The following is a 24,874-nucleotide window of genomic DNA, read 5'->3' on the forward strand; positions in this document are numbered from 1 at the left end:
GGCAGGGATTCGCCGCTCGGGGACTGGCTGGGTGTAGGTCGGTGGGTGGTGAGCAATTGCCCTGCGCATCATTTGTACATTTCAATCCTTTTATTACTACTGTTGTCAATTTATTAGTGATATCATTATCATTATTAGTTTCTTCTTTTCTGTTCTATTAAGCCGTTCTTATCTCAACCCACAAGTTTTACTTCTTTTCCTGATTTTCTCCCCCATCCCACTGGATGGGGGGGGAGTGAGTGAGTGGCTGCGTGGTGCTTAGTTGCTGGCTGGGGTTAAACCACGACAACTACGGAAAGCAGAGATCACTGAAATGATTAGTGATAAATTAAAAAAAAAAAGGAAGCAAAAAGATGTCAGGGAAATGACAACATTCAATTGGACAAATTGACTGCTCTTGAGCACAGCATCAACAAGTGATGCTAAATGGCTGTGACAGTTAAGAGCATGTATTACAGATATTTAGAAAATAAAAATCAATACAGTTGGGATCCCTTCCTAAAGATGAAACTTGGGTATCTTTATAACCTGGGGAAAAAAAAAAAAAATGGGGAGAAAAGAATTGCACTCACTATTTATAGGAGAAAAGCAAATAGGCACAAAAACAAATACTGGTTTAGGAACAGAGCAGAAAAATAAACGATTAAATAGAAAATTTGGGGGTAAGAGGGTTAAGATGTCTAAAACTAAGTTCAGCAGCTAAACTTAGTTTTAGACATCCTATAAAAATACCACATATAGCACAGCCAAGCCATTCAGTTACTGAACTATACATAATTAACCCTCCAAAAAGGGCCAACATAATGTAGAACTGAATTATTTAACATACAGCAAATCAAATAAACTTCCAGCAGAAAATTCAGTTTTACATTAAAAAGAAGACAATATTTACCTTTCACATTGGCCCGCCTGTGATAAGGCCCACATAAGATACTTAATTGCCTGAAGAAAACAAGAGCCAACAAAAAGTATGAACAAACTTTCAAAAGCATTCTAAAGCATTTTCAACATTTGCTAAATTAAATTACACCTGGGTAATCTCATTTTAAGATAATGCTAAGATAAACACCTGCAGTGTTTTAGCTAAAAATTCTTTTTGAGGATGTTTAATTAGCCAGGCAGTTAACAGTTATCCCATCTGTTCCTGTGTAAACTGTAAGTTGTTTTTACACAAATTATACATAATCAAATTTACAAAAAACAGTTACAAACTTCAGTTATAGTACTCATCAGCTAAGTGACAGAAATTTTTTTGGCACTTAACATCAAAGGAAGTTTTACCACTGACTCAGGACTAGACCTTTGCAAATATCTATATAAAGAAAATAGAGAATTTTAAGCAAATATTTTTGAAAACATATATTTTATCTAATTGTATTGGGTTTACGTGGCAAGGTTTTGGTAGCACGGGGGCTGCCAGGGTGGCTTCTGTGAGAAGAGACCAGGGTCTGGCCCTATGTCAGACAGAGCCAGTTCCAGCCAGCTTCAAAATAGATCTACCACTGGCCAAAGCTGAGCCCATCAGTGATGCTGGTAGCGCATCATAACATGTTTAAGTACACATAAAAAACACCAAGCAGCAGCTTTAAGAGAGAGCAGTGAGAAAAATAGGAGAGAAACAACCCTGCAGACACCCAGGTCAGTGAAGAAGGAAGGGGAGGAGGTGCTCCAGGCACCAGAGCAGATTCCCCTATAGCTTGTGGAGAACACCATGGTGGATGTAGGTTTTCGCCCTACAGCCCTTGGAGGACCACAGTGGAACAGATATGCACCCTGCAGCCTGTGGAGGACCCCACGCCGGAGCAGGCAGACATGACCTGAAAGAAGCTGCAACCCATGGAGAGCCCACACAGAAGCAGGCTCCTGGCAGGAACTGCAGCTCATGGAGAGAGGAGCCCACACTGCAGCAGGTTTTCTGGCAGGACTTGTGACCCCATGGGGGACCCACACTGGAGCAGTCCACTCCTGAAGGACTGCAGCCCACGGAAAGGACCCATGCTGGAGCAGTTTGTGAAGAACTGCAGCTTGTAGGAGGGACCCACTGAGCCTGGAAAGAAGGGGGTGGGGATGAGGGGAAAGTGTCTGTAGTTTTGTTTATGTTTCTCACAGTCCTACTCTTTTTAACTGACAATAAATTAATCTGCCCCAATTCAAGTCTGTTTTGCTCATGACAGTGAATCAGCAAGTGATCTCCCTGTCTTTATCTTGACCCATGAGATTTTCAACTCTTTTTCCCCCTGTCCTGCTGAGGGCAGTGAGCACCTGGCAGCCAGCCAAGGTTAACCCATCACACTAACCTCTTCCCATCTCAAAATAAATAGTGATCCCTTCCAAAAACCTTAAGTAAATTCAAGGTAAAGGTGATTCACTACATCAATCACTTACCCTTTTGATGATTACCCCAAAAACCACCAGAACAACTGGTAATAGCAGAGTCTTTGTGTATCTTACTGGAGTCTACAATGGAAATAAACTGCATTAATTGCTTTCCATTCACCTATAATTACTTCAGTGGCCATTTTAAGGAAAACAATATAAAGAGTTCTTCCCTGAGTAAAATGTAAATGTAAACATTCAGCAACAAAGCCAGCTTAAAGAAACTCAAAACTCCACCCAGCAATCACACTAGAGGTCATAATACTAGGGTCATTAGTAAACTATTCCTAGTTGTTTGGCAGGCCACTCAAAGACTAAAAGTGACTGTATCTCATCTGAATTTGAGTACTATGGGTTGAGTAACCTATAAAAGTTCTAAATTCACATCTAGATACAGATGAACTAAAAAAAGTCTACTAATGCCATATTAAGAAGCTCTGATGCTCTTCTGAATCTACCACACAAGACCTTTGCAACTCTCAGTACTTTTTCCATATACTTAAAACCAGTTACTAACAGCCACATAAAATCTTAAGTTTGCAGAACTGTAACCTTTCATTTATCCCTGAGCAAGCATTTCTCTCCTTCAAGCAAGCACATTTCTTAGATCCAAAATCAAAACACTGCTTTGTTTTTAGTTCATTTAAAAGCAATAAAACCAGCTAAATTTAGCTTCAGTTCATTAATGTCTTTAACTTCAGGAGTAAGCACTTGAACTTATGATGGCAGTAGGAGGTTATGACTCTCAGATGTTTTAAGTTATAAATTAAGATAAAACAGAAAGTTCCCTCTTCCATAATCATCTGTTTTGATCAAATTACCTCTTTTTCCATGAAGTCAAACTCTGCAGCACAGGTATACATTAATGTATCAAAATCCTTGTAGCCAATAAATTTAGACTTTAATATATTTCCTATATGGGCCTGGTAGGATATACAGGGGGGAAAAAAAAGCTGTAGTAAGCAAAAAATTGCTCTGTTTTCCACAACAAAGTAGTTTAAATGTATATGAGATATTTTTAATTAGAACAGAAGTTTTTACCATTTACATTATTGTTATAAGAGCACCAAAAATCTCTTTACGGTATATTAAATGACATCTTTCAGTGTAACACAGATTGGACTGTGTTAAATAAAAAGCAGAAAGCAACAGAAAGATTACCATTGCAACTGCATTCAACAAGAGTATGGTTTTGCATAGTCATATTTTAATATACGAGCTTCCCATCTTTTGCCCCTTGATGCGCATCTGCAGATACGTTTTTAACAGTAGAATCTGACAACAAAGGGGCTGAAGCGAAGCGAGGAGTCCTAGTTACAAGCAGCATTTCAGAACTGTCTCAAAAATTAGCTTCAGAGGAAAGTGAACTAAGAAATTGAGTAAATAAAGAAAAGATGTAGGTAGAAGATATCCAAAATTAAAAAAGCTCTATAAATCCACATTTTAAAACAAACACACAGGGAATTTACTAACTCAATAGTAAAAACATTTGTCTTTTCACAAACTTCTGCAGTAACACCTCAAATTGATAACACATAATGACTGAGAAAGCAAACATGCAATCCCTCTCCCATTTCTGCAAAATAAATCTTGGAATTTCAGGAAAGTGTATCAGTAAGATGCCAAAAACAAAACATTAAGAATTTAAAATTTTTTGAAACACCAGTATTCAGATAAGAGAACTTACATCATCAGCTATTCCAAATGCTAAAGAAGTTAGGTATTTCAAGGTGACTGTCCCAAATAACCAGGCACATCCTTCGATGACCTTAAAAAAATATATATTCAGAATGAAATAAGCATGTGTCAACAAACTTTTAAAGAAATCTTTTCTTTTTTAAAAGGCTTATTAAATTTAGCTACTAGTTACAAACTCTCCTATGTTATCACCAGTAAGCACAGTAATTTCTAACCAATTACACTTCCCAAATTTCAGTACACTGGGGTGTTTTAAGTTTTTTTGTATTTTCTATTACAGTTGAAATAATTTTGTGCAACTGATTTATATTACAGCCATACCATAGCACATGACATTGTAGCAGAGGAGGTACCAAAGTTAACTTTAAACAGGGGCAGCCTAGCTGTCAATTCCATCTGTTTTGCATACACCAGTGTGTTGTGGTTATTTCACACCAATAGCCTCTCCATATTATCAGGTTGTACTACTCTAGTAATTCAAATCTTTGGAGGAATTTGCTGATTTATAGTACCTTCTCAAGATAATCTCAAGTTAGAACTTGAAGGAAATATAAAGACAGTATGCAAAATTACTATTTTCAGTTACACTAGTTTATCCCTATACCAGAAAGACTAAATGCTTCACAATCTAGCTTAATCTATCTAATTCTTTATAAAACTGCATCAACTGAATAGGATAACCTGGCTTGGTATCTTGTATCTGGGACCAGTAGCAGATGCTTTCAGAGAGAATATACCAACAAAATACAAACTGATCTTTACCCTAATGTAACCACGGATTTTATGTGATGACAGGTTGCATTCAGTCATCCCATTTAGTGGCTGCAAATGAACCTAAATACCTAGGAGGTACCTAATCCTTTTCTGAATGCCTCTATCTTTTTTTTGCTTCCACAGTATCTTTCTTCTCTCTTATAAGCTTATTGCTGCTAGCATAAGGGGCACTATATAAACTATAATTACATCCTACTTTTATTCACTGGCTTTATCATATTTACCTTTATTTTACAAGATGTAGAATTCTAACCTATTTTATAATCTCAGCTATTTAGTGATTCTACATTAATAATTATCTTCATACTCTCGCTACTTAAATTTGATGGTAGTACATTTTGGGGGAAGGTTTTTTTTTTCTTTTTCTTTTTTTCTTTAAGAAAGACACATTGACTGAGACTGCATGCAATATTTAGGATACTAAGTATGAGTTCACAAAATAAAAAAATATTTTCTGCTTTCTCTGCAGTTCCTTCTTGATATAGAGAACGAACTGCTAATTGCTTAATGATTGTCTCTCTGTAACTTTACATACCAAAGACCAGTGCTCATCAAGGATTAATCCTGTCAGAGACTGGTACTTGGGAGTGATGAGCAAGAAGGAACCATGAACAATCACAAAACTTAATTAAATGTTTGATAAATTTACGATCTTGTCGAGAAGGCTCAAGTAGAGGCCTTGCTTGAATAGATAGGGCCAGAAAAGATAAGAACTCCTGCCTTTGTTCTCGTCCTTGTAGATAATTTAGCTTAAACTAACCCTATGGTTTTTACACCACTAATGAGAACTTAGATAATAAGAACACTAACGAGAAAAGACCATACTGCGCAGAATCACCTGAGAAGGGTCAAATAGCGGACAAGTGAGGAAGACTATGGAAGACCACCGGAGGACTCCTGAAGACCACCAGAGACCTTCAATGCGCCTGCGTAAAGGACATTTGCATATGCTAATAGTTTCCCGGAAAACTAATGAATATGTATAACTTTTCTTGGAAATCTAGTGAATATGTATATAGAACATGTATTTAACCTGCACAATTAGACCTGACGGTGTGCACGATAGGTGGAGCGATCCCCCGTGCATCCAGCGCTGCCAATAAAGAATACCTACTTAATAGTTAATCAAGCTATTGAGTCAATTTCTCTGAATCATTCTCCATGACTTCCATAATGTATTTTCCTTTTTGATGCCTGCTCAGTAATGAACTGATGTGTTCAGAGAATTTGTAAGAATACAAAGATCTCTGCTGAGTGGCAAGGACTTATTTAGGATCAATTACTTTATATACATACTTAGGGTGGTGGTGGTCATCTTTTGAAAACTTACCATTTAATACCACCCTTTGTTTCTTACTTTCTAACATGTGAGAGACTGAAAGAGTTAATGTCTCAAACATTGTGGTGGGGCAAGTTCTGCTTAAAGACAAACCCTGCACAGCAAGGAACCAAGCTGAAAAGCCCATCAGCTCAGACATCAGCAACAGGAGGGGGAGGGCATGCTGGAGGGTGCGCAGCTCCCTGTTCTGATACAAAGATCAAACAATGGCAGTGTCTGCAGGGAAGGAGAAGTTACTCCACAAACGACCCCCAAGCCCAAAGTGCTCACAAACTGTTCATTAACCTGACTGAGCTCTGGTGCCTGCCCGGAGGAGGGGCAAGGATGATGAAAGGACACCAACTGAAGCCGCGGGTGCGCAAGCCCACCAGGACTGGACCCCTCGGCTGACTGGACACCCTGGCTGACTGAACCAATGCTGGACCCAGGACCGGTGAAATCTTTCTCTCTTCCTTTTTTTCTCTCTTTCTTCTTCTCTCTTTCCTTTTCCACAATCCCTACACCTCATCTGTTTCAAGATATAAACCGCTGACCAAGTCTTAGACTAAGAGTAGATCCAGCTGCCCCTAGACCCTTCTCTGAGGAGGAGTCTGGAAAGCAAGGGGGTCTGCTCTGAACCTCATGACTCAACGGGAGGGATCTCCTTATTCCCTGAATTGATGTATATGGTTACACAGTTTACAGAAGTCTTATGCCAATTCCTGTTGTGAGAAACTCACCACCTACTACCACACCTTCCCAGTTCAGTTTGCTTCTGTCATGAATAAAATCTTTAACTGATCGTTTGGTGTCGTTTCACCTTGATTTAGCCCGAGGGAATTTCAAATTAAACAGGACTCCCTGGGCTGTCCAGTCTGGGTTGTGACATAATATTCACACCTTATCCCATGGAGCTTATTTTTTCTTTTATAATTCCAGTTACATATCTTTCCCAAAAGGTTCCTGAAATTCAAGTGCATTACATTCACCCACACACCCTTATCTACATCCTTCAAAGAAGTCAAATACATTTGTGAGGCATGACTTCCTTTCACAGAGACTGTATCAGACCTATCTCATTAGACGGCACACACATAAAGCTTACAACTTCATCACTGTTCAAGTTTTTATTATTTGACAAAAGTTAGACTTCCTGGTCTGCAGTTCCACAAATGCCTTGGATTTCCTTTTTAAAAACTGAGATGAGATTTGCCTACACCCCCATTTTCCCTGGTACCACAGCTAACTACATTAGCAGGTTATACATGCACTGCAGTTTGTTATAAATATATTTTTAAATTCCTTTATATTCTAATTCCTTTGTAATAACTGTATAAATTCCATCCAGTTTTGCTAACAGGTTACCCTTCATCTAATAAGAATGCCTGTCTTAAGCCAGACATAGTGTCAGTAGGCTCCCATTTCAGGTGTTTTTACAAGTTAATGTTATGTCTTAAGCAGTAAGTTGCTTCTTATTGTTTTCTACAGTGTTATATTTTATTTGCCATAGTTTTGGCAGTGTCCTCCATGTTTGGACATGGCTTCTACTGCCCTCAAACCCCACCTACACATCCTACTGTGTTTTACTCCAACTTGCCTCCTTTATTTATGTAATTATAAGTTGCTTGCTGTTGTTATAGGAAAATATACTAAAAAAAAAATTATATAGGACACATTTTAGTGAACATCTAATGCAGTATCTTAATCTCCATTTCTGCAAGTACTGTTAGCCTTTTACTTGCCTTTTCTAAATTGTCCTTTATTTTAAAGGGATTTTCATACAGATGTAAGGTTTTGTAAACATGTTTAAGTTGGTAATTTAAATGTGTTGCCATTTGAAGGCTATTTCAATTTTCTGATATAAATGTATGTTTATGCCCCTTTTCTTCCTTCAGTAATTTAAGATTAATTTCTGGGAATATGGACAATTTATTAAAGAGAGTAGTGCAGCTATATTTCTTGATTTTCAACTCTTATAAACTAAACCAAAAGTTATTTCTGTATTTCATTAAAACAACAGCAAAAAAAAAAGTCATGGTTCTTTTCTGAAATTCAAAATATATTAAATTCCTTACCCATAAATAGACTTCTCTTCTGCTGCTTTTCAAGACTTTTGGACTCAATTCAAGAATTCCCTAATAATAAAATGAATGTACATTTTCAGGTAACATACAGCAACAAGAAGATATTCCAGTACCCTGGATGGGGGGGGGGGACGACGACACACGGGAGGGGGGGGTGGTTTCAGTGAGCACCTATTGTTCCACACAGCTATTTATTAAAAAACCCTCCATAATTAATACAACTTGAAATATGAATGAGTATGTAATATTGTGATTTAACTCTGCCCTGGCAAAACATGCCAGCATAAAAAAAAAAATCTTACTGCAGTTTACATACAATTAAAGGAAGACTACTCTTCTCCTTAACAAGCAAGATTCTCTACTATACAGTTCTAATCTTCTTTAAATGAAAGCCAATGGGAAACTGAATTATGTCTCCTTCTACGAATGACAAGAGACATGTGAAGCAATAAATAAATTACTGGCAGCATAATACAAACAATTTTCAAACAAGGCAACAGAATATGGGGGTAGGAGGAGTTACTGGTATTTTTCCATTTCACATTATGTTCCTCGTTTTATGACACAAGGACGGACTCACTTTAAGCTAATTTGATGAACAATGTAATTAAGAAAAACTGAGAATGAACTTAAAAGCTTTCAGAAACCCAGTCCATATGTGATGAGGCCATTATAAGCACCCAAATAACAGACAAACAATAAGTATTTTTTCCAAATCAGAAAACAGGCAAGAAACTCAATGTACCTGTACTTACTATATAATTACAAAAGCTGCTACAAGAAGCTAGAGTGGTTTTATAAACAAGCAAACTATACTACAGCAAATACCAGTAGCCAAGGCAGCTTATTGTTAGCATGAGAAATTACCACTCTTTTGCTGATAGATAAAAAAATAAACAAAAGAAAAAATAAAATCACTGAGCTCACCCCAAGCTTCTAGAAGAGGCAAAAAGAATCAGAAATGGAGATGATTTGTAGTATGCTAAACTAGATGTCTTCACAGAATCTTATCTCCTATTTCCTATGCACATAAATCCCTTAAGAGAAACTATATAAAACTGAAGGAGGCTGGAGGTTGTTTTTCCTATTTAAGAAAAATTAGGATAGCGAATGATGAGATGATGTGTCTTCAGTGAATAATTTCACTAACATGGCAGTATGACTCAGCAGTTTCAAATAGTCTTAAACCATTGTTATATATGTTTCAGTCATTTGTTCTGCATTTCAGTTTCACAATTAATAAAGCAGCATTTAAAACAAACTCCTCCTTTCTCATGTTCTTATTTTACAATTACTGTGGTCAAAATTCATACATGGTAAATTTTATATTTTTATAAAAAGAGAGCTATAAAAACAAGAGAACTGAGCCTTAACTGACCCTCTTGTGAAGAGGTCTTAGAGTGAAAACATGATTTTTTAAATTAACATTTACCCATTCTCCCAATAACTTTAAGGTCTAATTCTGTTTGTCATGTAAAAGATTTCTCAACTATCTGGTAATGCAGCAGTTTCACATTTTACATCAATACGTACATAACAGCACAGCATTACAGTCACCACATGTCATGTGATTTTTTTGTCTTAAACAACTTACCCAGATAACTACTAAAGATGCAGCATAATATGATGTCAACAACATTGAATTACCAAACATCAGAACAAAACACACTACAAGAGATACCTGAAAGAAGAAAACAAAAACAATTAAATTTAAAATAGAAAAGAATTGCCCAAGTATAGAAATTACCCTGTGTCAACAGCTTTAAAGACACCTACTTCACAGCAAGTGCAGGCTTGATACCCAGCTTACAGAATTGTTCTGAAAATACTGATTATAAGGACTTAACGGCAACAGGTAGCCAAGTGTAGATTATTATGTTAATTTATACTTTTAAAGTACTTATAGACAAAAAGATTTGATCATAGGACTAACTCATCTTACATGATGTAACAGCTACATTTTTGAAGTTATTCCTAACATTCTTTTTTTTCCAAATTATTGTATTATTTCTCCATCCTGCTTGTTATTTTTCAGAATCCTGGACAAACACAGAAATGTTGAATAAAATGTTTGACGTCTTCTTTCTACCAAACTGAAAAGCATATATTTAAAATATAATCACCAAAGTCAAGGAAGCAGAACTCTGTTTGATCATATGCACTTAACTATATGAAGTTGAAAGTCAAGGCTGAAATACAACTTTTATCTGCCATCCTGATCTCCTGCTGTGCTTTCTTTTTAATAGAAAGCAAGCTGAATTACATTTTCTAACTTGGAAAGCAAAATCAATGATCAAACCGTCATCTTCTATACACGGGAATAAGGAAAAATAATGTAGTTATTTGTAAAATGTGCAGACTTTTGTACTCCCCTCCTCACATAGTTAGACTTTCATATTGCACAGAAAAGTCGGGGGGGGAGCAAAAACTGAGAACACCACAAAACGAAGACTGGCAGTTTACCCAGCCTCATTAAGCCTTCTCTGTAATATAACATGATTGTTTATCTACCTGAAAATAGGCTTTTTATGACATTTTGGCACCAAAATTATGATATCGCTATTGACATAAGCCAAAAGGCTTAAGTATTTCAGCCTGCTGCTGTCAAAAAATTACTAACCCAAGATGCTTATTTGCAAATTTTCCTGGTAAATCTGACTGGGAAAAAGCCTTTGGCATCCTGGGTTTCTATCACAAATCAATTGCATAGAACCTACTACTGCCTTTAGTTTATCATTTACAGTATTTCAAAATACATTTGAAAACATATGAAATAAATTTAGCTCAAAGCTTCTTTCCTGTTGTAAACATTCTCTTTTTGCCCACTAAGTTTGCAAAGCACAATTTTAGAAAAAAAATATTTTTAAAGAAAACTCTATTTCTTAAAAAAAGTAGTTTACATCTTCCTGTATATTTAAAACTGTAATCTCACTTCAAAGAGCAAAACTCCTGGTAGCAAAACTTGATCATTATCTCAACTTTAAAAATGAAAATCAGATATATTATGCAGAAACTTGCATGACTTCTACTTACGATCTCCTTCCTTTCTTGACTTTCTCACCCATTTTTGAAAAAATAGTTTTTCCTCAGACTAATAGTTTATTTTCTTTGTCCTCCTTTCTAAATATCTCCCCAAATAGTTCAACCACAACATCTTTGCACGGTCAAGACTACAGTAGTCTTTGAAACACAATTTCAATTGGGGTTCTTCTCCTTCAATGATAAAGAGTCTATTCTCTAATTTTGACTTACTAACATCTCATTTTTTTTGCTTCTGGCATAAGATGAACACTACCTTTTCAACTTTTTATTGCTCATGCTCTGTTATCTGGTATGTTTTCTAGTCTGTTGTTTGAGACAGTATCTTCAAGTCCATGGAATGAAAAATGACAGAAAGGAGAGGCAAATATTTCTACAAATCTTTTAGGTTGATAATTTTTCTGGAGTTCAAAAATTCCTGTGGGCCACAGGGATCCTAGTTTCTGACACTGTGATATAAATATACATAAGATCAAATATTCAAATCCAGGCCCCTCCATTCCTTATTATTGCATCTTTTCAACCATCTTGCAACTAAGGAAAACACTTCAGAAAAATGGCCTCTTTTGATGCTCTGACCTGTTTGAGGGGATTTAAGTTTTTTTAAAAAAAAAAAGTATTACCATATGAGCAGAGAGTATCTTCTGTAATTTGCCGGAGTCAATATAACCCATAATACACACAGCAAATAATGAAGCTATCTAGAATCAAAAGTGAAAGATAATTTAAAACAATTTGCAGTAGTCTACTCTTTCTAACAGAATACACATTCATACAAAACAGTGATTATTCAAACACCCGTTAACTTTCATTCCTACTTTTTTTGCTAAGTAAGTACTTAGGCATTTCATAATGGTTTCTTTCAGAAAACCTATTGTGGTTCTCTGAATAACAATTATCAAACATATTCAAATATTTAAGAAGTATTCAGCTTTATAAAAATACAAGTCATCAAATGCAGCACTAACACATCATCTTTTACCCTTATATTTTAAAAAAACCTCCAAAACCGGAAAAAAAAATAAAAATCATTCATCAACATTATTTAACCTTAACTTTTCAGCAAGGTATGGGAACATCCATAATTTACTGCTGAGGAAAATAAGATTCACTGACCAGGCAGCTTGCTAAAAGTCACATGGGAAATTAATGAAATTATGAATTGAATCTGCAATTTCAAATTTCAGGCACAGCATCTTAAACAGTGGTGAGTTTCTCAGAATATTTCACAGAATTTAATGGCTTCCTCTTCTGCAGTTAGAAAACTTGCATACCACAGCATGTATTGATTGTTCAAAACTATCAACTCAAACCAAGCAACGTCTGCTTCAAGTAGGATAGACAAGTGAAAAGGCATGGAGACACAGATGGATTTCGGTCAACAGGCTACATTTCATTCAATTTAAACACTAAGAAAGTGTGCTGTATGACAGTATCCTACTACTGACATTATCATTTACTATTTTTAAACACTAGCTAAGGTTACCTCAACTGTCTGAACTCTCAGACAGTAAGATTATGTGACTACTCACAGGCTCATCAAAATTAAATAGGAAGTCATGCAAAATCATGCCAGATATTACATGCCATGCAAAACACTGCTCCATTTAAAAATTTAGAATAGCCTAAAGAGATGCAAGATCAATGCCTTTTTTATTTTTGTGTTTCAATATACAAAATTTTTTCTTGTTCTTCACTTGTTCTAATGTACTGATCTTAGGCTGGAGGCTGCTTTTAAGAGAAATGTAAATTTTTTAGTCCTGGAAACAGAAGACTGATGGGTGTAAATGGTCAACTTTTAAATTTAAGACTAGAAAAATATTGTGATAAATGGTGTGAGTCTTTCCTGAGAGCAAGAGTGAAATCTGGCTAAAAGGAAAGCATTGGTACAGTTGTGAGTTCAATGGCTGTCTATACAAAGCAGTCAATTTGCCTAGATAAGACAAAGAGGCTATTTAGACATGAATATGGTCTTACCTGTGTTAGAAGAACAAACTGAGCAAACTGCCAGGGAAGCATGAAAAAGATATTAGAAACACACAGTGCAATCAAGCTTCCTGTATTAATATTCGGAATCCTTGGGAAAGAGAGACAGAATAGGCATCAGTAAGTAAAATTATACAGGTGTTTGTATATTATTGAAAAGTACAATAGAAAATGCAGTAAAAACAAAGTTACCTTGGAAGTTAGCTAGCAATATTGATCAACTACAAATAACACTGCTCAAGTAAGTTTAATATCCATTTTCCATCAGTTTCCAAAAACAATAGTGCTGATGCTTAATGTTTCTTAACTATTTGATGAGTCACTCATTACCAAACAAGTCTTCTCCTGACAGCATGTAATATAGCAGACCAACCTACATCACTTGCAGTGGTCCACCTTCTTGTAACAACTCTACAGTCAGGTCACAAACATTTCCATTTCAGCTAGGATCACAACTGTTCTCAGAACAGTTTGCATTTGAAAGTTATTTCACTCCTCTTTCTCACATTTCTTCCATATTTACTTTCTGTAACTTGCTGCTAGCAATCCGGAGTGAGGTTTCAGGTCAGTAGACAATGACAAATACATGAAACTCATCTTTAACTGAAAACAGCCCGCTCTCTATGTCCTGCTCTAAGTGTTACTTATTTAATCCTGTGTTAGCTTTGAGGTCACTTCAGAAACATCTCATGTTTCAGATTTCACTAAGTGGCCTCCAACAGATGAAGACACCATAAATATTCTGCTGTAAACCCCACACAACAGATTACAGCAGTCTCACCAAATTCTGTAAAACTTCCTTCAGCTTCTTTGAGAAAGCCTCAAGATTAACTTTTATTGGAAGTCATGCTGAGCCTGAGTCTAATGTATTAAATAATACATCATACAAATGTGATACAAATAATGGAGAATTTAAGTTCTAGTCTCTGTTTCAAAGATAGTTCCTATATTTCATTGGAATACTGCTATACATAAAGCAGAGCTGCTCTTGAAGCAGGAATTATAACTGAGAAGCAGAAAGTTAAAATGTTTTATCACCTTTTTGGAACCTTGCTCTGAAATGCTCAGATTAAATACCTACTTCTCATCAGTAAGCAAGCCCAAGTACTATTTTATGTACCAAGATTTGAAGAACAGGAGTGAATCTATCTGATCAAGAAGTGTCATAATTATAGGTAGAGAATATATGTGCTCTGATCACCCTAACTTAAAAGTGTAATTTCCTCAGTTTTTGTTTGACCTCACAATTTAGCATTAAATGAACAGGTGTCTTTCTAATACGAAATCTAGCAATCACTCTACAAACTATTCCTGAAAATATTTTTCTAGACAGCATGTATCTTTTCCTCACCTAAAAAACACAAGTTAGTGATGAGCACAAAATATTTTTGGTCTAATCATCAATAACTATAGATCAGTATGACCTAAAAAGGAAAATCTGGGTTACAAGTACAAAGTTCAGCTAAATCATAAACACACTGCAAATCTGATGCAATGGAGTTGGTGGAAAAGCCCTCAAGTATTAACAATCATGCTTATTTTTCAAAACAGGGGCAAGACAATAATACAGTCATGTTGCAATCCAGAAACAACCACAGAAAAGCAGGGCTAATGAACTCAAGAGCATCCCTGCATTAATGTAATTAGATTGCTTTAAATCATTGAATTAGACTACTTAATTAGTCATAGAAAACTGCAAGAACATTAGTAGCTTATGTGTGCCTATAGCATCCTCTGTTGCATAGCATAGGCTTATTCTAAGTGCAACCAACATACCACTCTCCAAGAGGGACAAAACCAATTGATGGAGTATCAGCTTGTTTCTCATGGGAAGGAAGTGACATCAACCAAAAATTCTGATTTTTAGTTTGATACGTATTTGCCAAGACAGTAATTCTGATTTTTATTTTAATCACGTCTTCGAGTTGCAAAGTTTTTCCTTTTAATAAGTGAGTAACATGACTGCAGTTCTACTGGTGCAGCGTCTGCAATGTAACAGCCACAGGAAAGTTTCTATGTTAACGATATCATTGCTACAGCACACAGAGAGGCACTTAAATAAATACTTAAATAAATGCATTTAAATAAATGTCCTGTGACATTCAACTTTTTAAATCATTGTAAAGAGCTAAGTATAAATTGAGAGGTACCTGAGAATATAGGTCAAAAGCAACATCTGAAGCACAAGGAATGGGTATGAGAAACTTTCACGAAGAGGTGGAGTCCACATGACACGAGTGCACTAAAAATAAGAACTGGGTTAGATGATAATGTTCGCTACATTTCCATAAAACAATGCATTTATATTTCAGAATAAGTGACCACAGATACTTCAGTAAAGCAAAAACCAAGCTACATGAGATTTTACTCACAAACTTTAAAAAAAAAAAAGCCAGGAAGCAAAAAAATAAGAGGAAAAAGGAAGCAGCTTCCAGACTTGAGGTCTATGATGCACTGTTTAATTAAAATAGATTGCTGCTGTTCCAAAATTAAATGTGGCAGCTAGAGAACTTCCAAGAAAAAAGCCAGGACAGCAGCTGCTTGTCCTGCTTCTGCTGCTGACACTAACAACTCCTTCAGGTAACTAAAACCATTCTCAAATTCAGGCAGTGACTTGCCACACTTACACAGAGAAAGCGTGTGGGGAAAGGATCTGAAGGATAAACCAACATACTCTTTATTATGCTAGAGTTCTCTAGGTTATGAACATTTCAACAGCACAGAAAGTATAAAATCTGAAGCTGCCCTCCAAAACAGGCCAGTAAAATTGAACACATGAAATTAAGCTCTTACAGAGCTTATGCTAACTTATATATATCACTCTTCAACCCTAATAAAGCAAAGTGTAATACAATGAAGTCAAACTGAATAGCTTTTTCATTAATTTATTGGGGTTCATGGCAAATGGCTCAGCTGTAACTGTCATCTCCAATGTTTATATTCAGCTCTTTATAAAGTACTTGCAGATGGCACTGACAATCAAAAAAATAATTACAACTTTACAGGACAACTTTGACATACAAACAAATGGGTTCAAAATGACTATCAATAGATTTGCACTAAAAATTAGAAGTAGGTTCTTTACAACTACAGAACAAAAAAGTAGTTTGTCTTAACATGTACCACAATGAATCTATGAAAGCTTATAGGACGCTGATGCCAGGATGTTCCTTCTCCTTCACTTCCTATAATCCTAAAACCATTTTTTAAAATACTGTTTTACCAAAGAAGTCACTATGATCAACATTATACAATTCCTTGCTTCTTGTCTTGCTATTTCATAAATATGTTACATTAGTAGTGTAAAATCAATGTGTAGAAATAGTGTCAAATAAATGGAAAGTACAGAAGCCCACAATATTAATCAAACACAGTCCTTGCTGTCTAAAAGCACTCTCTGTAAAAGCTGCACCCTGATTACCGTTACAATAAACCTTTCATAAATATAAATAAATAATGTGTCTTCAGCTGACTGCACAGATGTGATTAGTTAAAATTATTTTTATTAGCAATAAATATAATCATGATTATTCTAAAGCAGTGTAGTCTTCTTGTTGATTATTTTTCAAGACTACAGCAACACTTCATTTACCAAATCTTTTGATACTGGAGGAGATAAAGACAGAAAGGAAATGATGAGCATATACAACCATAAAAAGGAAGCATTACCTTAAAAGTGGATTGACTAATGTAGCCCATGCTATTTTTCTATATTTGGAATGTAATACTAAACTCTGTGGATAGTTTATCAAGGCTGTAAACTAACTTTGCTGCATGTATAAATACATCAGATCTGTCTAAGCTTGAAATCATTAAAAGACAGTAGCACAAGCACAGCACAAATAAAAACATACTGCCTTAGGATCATTAGCTCAATGCCAGAAGGGTAACCACTTCTACACAGCATTGGATCCAAGATACCAAGACTTGCAGATCAGGCTTACTCATGTAGCTCAGTCCTAACCTTCCAGAAAAGGAAAGCAAATTTTTAGCAACTGGTCTAGCTCCGCTGTATGTACTGTTGAACCACATGCAAGATGATTTCCACAGAATCAAAGGCATATCGAAGAGTTAAATAAAACAATTTTTTAAGCATACATGTGCGCATGCACAACCCTTGCGTGTGATTCTACAGTAAGCACAGTGAAGCTAGACCACCTACATACATGTAACTACACACATTACCGTAACTATATACACAACAAACAACGTCGAGTTATTTCATTAGGTACCATACGAACACAGAGAGCCAGCTGAGATCTAACACTGCACCTCTGCAAGTAAGTCCTATTGCTCTCCAGAAATCCATACAGCTGAGCCTGAATCAGAGTTACCCTACTTAAGCTCTACCTAAGCCCAGACTACATCTGTGTAGAGCTATACAGAACTAATTTCATGCCATTCTCCAAAATACACACGTTACCTGTGTTTTCCTCCCAAGTGAAGTCATCCATAGAGAGGAGCTCTCCTACAGAATCTCCTATGGATAGGAGAACTGCCTGTGCCATAGTGAAATAAATGCTTCATTATTGCTACCACTATCTTTGAAATTTTCAACTTGTTCCTTTCTGAAGTTACACCTTCTCACCCTCGCCAACTTGGCAAAACAGTGTGTAGTCTATCAGTATTTCCTAGCAAAGGATAGAACATTCACTCCACTTCAGAATGCCATTAAGAATAGAAACCCATACAAAACTTTATATTCACCCTCTTACAGCACCAGAAAAAGTTTAGAAACTTTGTAAGGTTTACCTGGTCTGGACCAGGCAGTTAACACCACATGGGTGAAAATTCTTCATGGAGGATATTTAGAGAAAAACATTTCAAATAAAACTTAAAAATAGAATAGCTATTTTGTCACAGAGATTTTTAAGAAAACTGTCAAAGTTCACTATGAATAGAAGTATCTTTGATTCTGTTATGTGCAACTACATATTCTTACTCCTCAGAGTTTCCTATCAAGTTCAGCTCAGTAAAATAAGAAAACAAAACGTAACTTTAATCCTTAACAAAATCATAAGGTAACTAGTTTCCATCTAGAAAATCTTTACAGTACAGCTGCATTTTAAGTAAAACAAATATTTCTACAAATATATATACATAAAATGAACATTAAAAACCCCAGAAACACTGCCCAAGGGTATCAGAATAAAAGCCATGAGTTTTCTTCCAGAATATGAAACAATGATATGAACAGCATTAGCTGGGGACACAAGGAGATGTTTTAAGTGACAGTTTTTGTTTGTTTGTTTTCTGTAATGCAGCTTAGTAAAGAAGTTTAGCATTGGAATTCTCTATATACATATATTTTCTAAATTCTGTGTATCGTGGCTATAGTATATCAGCACTACAGAGGTTTCTTTACGTTTTTTGTGTGTGCGTATGTATTCATGAGTCTCTGGTAAAATACATACCAATTTAAAGAAAACCTCCTCCGTTTCTGAACCTTGTTCATATGGTACATGTAGCCCAGTTATGTTTGGAATGGGTAAAAAAAAGAGAATATTTTGATGTTTTTAAACTTGAAGTCATTGTGCTACTAAGATTTCTATCTCAGGACCACTATACAATATAATTCCTTTCTGAATTTTTTTTTTTTTTTTTAATATCTAAGGTGACACATTGGACTGTGCTGTGCATTTGAGTCATAACCTATTTTGCTTTCAGTAATGTCTTATTCCCTTTAAATTCATCCCCTCATAGATAAGCAACGTCACTACCTTTAATGAAATGAGAATTAGCTTAAACTTAAAAAAAAAAAAGGTGGGGGAGAGAAGGGAGGTTGGTGGTGGCTGGGGAGGAAGACCTACCTCTCCATGGTTGAAAAAGAAACACATCACGGTAACAAGGCCTCCGAGACGGCTCCCACTGTGGAGAGAACAGGAAAAATAGGTACAACAGAATCTCATACTGGTCAATGCTGCTTAAAAAATGTGAAGTAGCACTTATGTACAGCTAAGTTCATTCAGGAGGGGGTGGGGAATGCTTTCAAGAATCAAGGGAAAGCAATCTACAGTGTACATACAATATTAAAATATTAGATAGTCAGCTAATGTTTATTTCAGAGCAGACCACTCCTCATATATCAGCTCTTTTCTGCAGAACACCAATTTTAACGTAAATAACTTGGAAAACGGTTATTCCACTCCTCTCAAACTTTGGTTTAGAACATTACGTCTGGTGCTTCAACTGCTGAACCCAGAGCTTGGTCTTGAAAAGCGCCAAACTTTTTTTTTTTTTTTTTTTTAAACACTAGGCAATATAAATGGAGTATTTCTCCCCTAAGATTTTGAGCAGAAAACTTTACAATTTGCATGCTCAATCACCCAACAGGGAATTTTGGTCTGAATCTAAGACTATGTTAGTATAATCAAATCAAGCACGTTCAAAAAACATACTTAGAAATGAATTCATGACACGGTCAATGCAAGATACAATTTAATTCTTACATGAAATACTGTGATGTTAACATGAGAAAGTTTTTTAAGCCCTTGACTTAAGGATTTTTATATGTTCCTAAATCAAATTCACCTTTTGAACAATTAGCACCATGGAGTCAGCACTAAAACCAAAGATATTACTTAGATTTATCCCATCTCAAAACAGCAGTAGATAAGGTTGCTGTTTGACTAGATTTGCAATTACTCATGTCCTGTGATATAAAACAAAGAACATTTTTGTGCACACAAGGGCACTACTACTATGAATGACAGAATATACCATTTTTGCTACTAAACAAAAGTATCAGCCAGCTGTTAAGATTCTTTAAAAAAAAAAAAAACACCAACAACAAACTTCAGACGACAGAATCATAGAATGGTTTGGGTTGGAAGGCACCTTAAAGATCATCTAGTTCCAACACCTTCCACTAGAACAGGTTGCTCAAAGCCCCATCCAACCTGGCCTTGAACACATCCAGGGATGGGGCATCCACAACTTCTCTAGGCAACCTGTTCCAGTGCCTCACCACCCTCACAGTGAAGAACTTCCTCCTTACATCTAATCTAAATCGACCTTCTTTCAGTTTAAAGCCATTATCCCTTGTCCCATCACTACATGTCCTTGTCAAAAGTCCCTCTCCAGCTTTCCTGTAGGTCCCCTTTAAGTACTGGAAGGCTGCTATAGGGTGTCCCCAGAGCCTTCTCTTCTCCAGGCTGAACAACCCCAACTCTCTCAGCCTATCCTTACAGGAGAGGTGCTCCAGCCCTCTGATCATCTTCGTGGCCCTCCTCTGGACTCACTCCTATTGGTCCATGTCCTTCGTATGTTGGGGGCCCCAGAGCTGAATGCAGTACTCCATGTGGGGTCTCACGAGAGCAGAGTAGAGGGAGAGAATCATCTCCCTCAACCTGCTGGTCATGCTTCTTTTGATGCAGCCCATGACATGGTTGGCTTTCTGGGCTGCAAGCTCACATTGCTGGGTCATGTTGAGCTTTTTGTCAACCAACACCCCCAAGCCCTTCTCTGCAGGGCTGCTCTCAATCCACTCATCGCCCAGCCTATATTTGTGCTTGGGATTGCCCCGACCCATGTGCAGGACCTTGCACTTGGCCTTGTTGAACTTCATGAAGTTCACAGGGGCCCACCTCTCAAAAGTCCCTCTGGATGGCATCCCTTCCCTCCAGTGTGTCAACCGCACCACACAGTTTGGTGTCATCAGCAAACTCACTGAGGGCACGCTCAATCCCAGTGTCCATGTTGCCAACAAAGATGTTAAACATCCCAATACCGACCCCTGAGGAATGCCACTTGTCACTGGTCTCCACTTGGATGTTGAGCTGTTGAGCGCAACTCTTTGAGAATGACCATCCAGGCAATTCCCTATCCACCAAGTGGTCTATCCATCAGATCCATGTCTCTCCAATTTAGAGACAAGGATGTTGTGTGGGACAGTGTCCAAATGCCTTGCACAAGTCTAGGTAGATGACATCAGTTGAGATCCTCTCAGATCCTTCACCCATCATTAATATAAAAGTCAAACAGAATCAGCAAGTTCTGGGTACAAAATCTGAGGGTCAAAGATACCAACTGAGTGCTAAAACAATCCCCAGGAATTGTGCATTATTGCACATAAAACTTGATATTTAATCCCACAAATTCTAAAAGCATCAACACTGAAACCCAAAATGACTACAAGAATGTGATTAATATTAAAAAATGTTAGTCCTGGAAACAAAGCAAACTAAAAATTTGCAAAATACCACACAAAACTAGAAACAAAATTCAAGGTCTATGCTAAAGTTTAACATTGTGATAAAACCCTAAAGTCTAGAATACAAAGGTCTTAATTGTATTATGAATGCTTTAGAGCTATCAGCCTCTATAAGGGATCACTATTTTACCAGATGAGATCAGTAGATCTGTAGCACAGAATAGGGAAATGCACATTGTCAGTACCTTTTCCAGAAAAGGAAGTGAACAGAGCCTATTTCACAGAGGGTTATGTACAGTGTTGAGTTACACTGGTTATCTTCTAACAGTCCAATGCTATCATGTAGGAGATACAGTAGTTAAGCCTTTCTATGCCAATATAAAAGACAAAGGATAACTCTTTCCACTGAAACTCCCATAACATACTACAATTGGTGACATACATGCCTTTCAGTTGGAACCTACTTCCCCCATGTTTAATACAGAATAATCTAAAATTAATAAATAATTAGTAATTTTTAAAGAACTGCAGATGACCTGAACAGTTACACTTTGTCTGGTAGAGTCAGCTCGGGAATAATGAAAGAACTCATCTTTTGATTCCCTGGCTACAATAAGCTCAAGCTTAAAGTCATCTGTAATTCATTGTTGACTAACATGCAAGAAACAAAATACTGAAAAAGTACTGTTGGAAGGAGATATGGGAAATTTACTGGTAGTTCCTCAAGATGCAGTATTTGACAATTGGCTTAAGTAGTCTGTCCCTTGACTACAAGAATAGAGATGCAGGGATGATTGGGGGAGGCAGAATCTTACAATTGCATAAAAGTACTTATCATTGAAATGCCATTCCTTCGTCCATTAAAAAAAAACCTAAAAAAATGGCATGAGTTCTCACCATATTGCTTCAGTTATCCTAACAGAGAATGCTCCAGAGCTTGAGACTAACTTGCATCACATAAGAAGATTCCAAAGTACATTTGCATAACCAGAGACCATAATGCTAGGGCAGGGACATACTATGCCTGGCAATCTTCTGACCTTGCAAGGAAATTGGTTAAGGAAGTTAAACAGCAAAAACTAGTCCTACAACAGAAAACTAGTCCTACAAAAGCAACTAGCTTTCTGCTACCTTAACTCTTTGAACAAGCTCATCATCAAGTACAGCGAGCACAGATGTGAGGACACATGCTAGGTTGGAAAATAGCAATAAGAAAGTGGTCTTCCACTATCCTATCACCTTCCATCACTACTCAAAGTTGCAGAGACTAAAAGCAAATAAAGGCTGAAATAAAAAGATGACACATTCTATGAATATATAAGGAGACAAAAAAACTAGAAAAAAACATTATGTAAGCTTGAGATGATTATTGGTAAGAAATCCAGGAATGAAAAGATAGAGAAAACATTAGAGGATAGTTTCCCACCATCAAATTAGTCAGGCTATGAAAAAGTCTTTCAAAATGCAGGGCAGCAAGAAACCAGCTTTAATGAATGAGACTTATGCCAATTCATAGGATTACCTACTTCAGTGTAGTAGAATTGCATTACTCCAGATTCAGTTCTTTTATTTTTCATACCTTATGGAAAAGCCTAAATATTCTGGCTTGCTTTGACTAAGAGGAACCTTGGAACAGCCATAATGACTAAGTAGTCATCTAGATCTGGTATCCAACTATGAATATTCTTCAGAATAAATAAATAAGATCAAAGTCCTACCTACAGGAAACTTCGTAGTCACTTGTTATTTTTCATAACCCCAGATAGCTAGTGGCTACACCTTGAAAGAACTGCATTTATATTCTAGTCATCTTGACTACCTACATTGCAGAAAATTTATATCAAAAACTGAATTACTATCAATACTTGATAGTTATTTACATTCAACACAGCCCAAGTCTAAGGAAAGTACAGAGAAATTAAGACCTTACTGATTTTTCAATGACATTAATATATAAAATGTGGGTTTCCATACACCTTCCTTAAGAGAAAAATGACAAGTTAATGATACAAATATTCAAAGTTTATCTACTTCCTCAAAACATGAGACATTAATTTCCTAAGTTAAGGAATACAAACATACCCACTTTACCCCCAACCACCTAATAGTCACACTAGGCAACTTCCTCTATTTCACTGTCAGCTCCTGCCCTGTACTATTCTTTATTTGAACTATCAGCACATGCTTCAAAGAGAGCAGGAAAAAAACACAAGACAGTGAAGCCAGGGAATGAGGGGGAAAAACAATCATATGTCTCAGAGGAAAATGTAGCAGGCCTTTTGCTTTTTTGCAAAACCAACAAATGAAAATAGAGGTAAACAGAAAAATATTTCCGCTTCTGTTTTTCTGCTGAATGTGGAGTCTATTTTTGTATGAAAGTGTATTACAGTTCTTGAAATTTAAGGACAGATACTGAAAACAGAAATTCATAGAAAAAGGGAAGTGTATACATATCTCCAAAGGAATGCATTATCTCAAAAAATATTTTGCCTTCTCAGTTAAGTTAAAAATTAAAGACATGCAGCATGACTTGAGGCAAAGCATTGGGAAAACTCCAATCTTTGTTAAAAGTATACTGTCATTCAAACTTTGTTTGAAAATGAGTTACACTGGTAGTTTTAAGAGCAGAAACCTGTCAAAAGCCATTTAAAACCTGTACAGCATTTAGCTTTATCCATGATCTGGTGGTATCAATGAGATACCACGTCACTGAAATTTTCCGCAACTTTTTCTAGCATCACCATTTATTTTAAGCAACAAGCTCCTCTGTTCCAGTAATTTTTTAGTGACAATGTATATGTAATAAAAAGCACTACTACTGTACAAATAAGCAATATCCCATAAAAATATTTTAGTATTCACTTTTTCTAAACTCATATAAAATCTGACAGCTAGTACCAACTAAATAGCTCAGTCTCAACTGCCTTACCTGAGGTATGTACCGTATATGAAGAACAGTGACATCATCAATCCATTCAAAAGAAAAATCACAGCAACGTAAAAGGAAGCAGGGTCTCCCAAGCCTAACAAACAGTTAACACGTGTTGTCAAATATAGAAGAAAGATCATATTGCTTATAAACGACCATACAATCAGTATAATACACAGCATACTACCTTAATACATCTACGGAAAGAGACAACAAAAAAGTTAATATCACTAAGATTATTGTGGAGATTCAATCAGAAGACTGAAGACTACACTTCTGAAGAAAAAAAAAAAAAAAAGACAAGAGGCGTACACAGCATTGGGACAGTAAGCAACAGAACAGGCCAAAAGGGAAGCATTAACTGTAAAGAAAAACCTGCAACGTGTAAAAGGCATAAGCATCACTAAGAACATTTTCTACAGACTACGTTTTGACTTCATAGAGCTTTTTAGAACAGGTTCTATTCCCTGTACTCACTTCCCATTACTTGCAGGAGTAAATCCATCTTTAAACATATC

At 36.3% G+C, this 24,874-nt stretch overlaps 1 protein-coding gene across 3 annotated transcripts in view; it reads right to left on the reverse strand.

The window, feature by feature from the left end:
• DPY19L1 (dpy-19 like C-mannosyltransferase 1) overlaps positions 1-24,874 on the reverse strand; it is a 53,074-nt gene that overhangs the window by 13,244 nt on the left and 14,956 nt on the right. For all 3 annotated transcript variants that reach the window (XM_069809287.1, XM_069809299.1, XM_069809293.1), the window contains 11 exons: positions 24,357-24,450; positions 19,086-19,143; positions 15,426-15,517; positions 13,267-13,366; positions 11,913-11,990; positions 9,845-9,931; positions 8,242-8,301; positions 4,064-4,144; positions 3,198-3,299; positions 2,386-2,457; positions 893-942 (listed from right to left, as the gene is read on the reverse strand). In XM_069809287.1, coding sequence (XP_069665388.1) covers positions 893-942; positions 2,386-2,457; positions 3,198-3,299; positions 4,064-4,144; positions 8,242-8,301; positions 9,845-9,931; positions 11,913-11,990; positions 13,267-13,366; positions 15,426-15,517; positions 19,086-19,143; positions 24,357-24,450 — 874 coding nt within the window. The remainder of the gene's footprint in view (positions 1-892; positions 943-2,385; positions 2,458-3,197; positions 3,300-4,063; positions 4,145-8,241; positions 8,302-9,844; positions 9,932-11,912; positions 11,991-13,266; positions 13,367-15,425; positions 15,518-19,085; positions 19,144-24,356; positions 24,451-24,874) is intronic.

The sequence above is a fragment of the Haliaeetus albicilla genome, chromosome 2 (genome assembly GCF_947461875.1).
Source record: "Haliaeetus albicilla chromosome 2, bHalAlb1.1, whole genome shotgun sequence".
Taxonomy (NCBI): Eukaryota; Metazoa; Chordata; class Aves; order Accipitriformes; family Accipitridae; genus Haliaeetus; species Haliaeetus albicilla.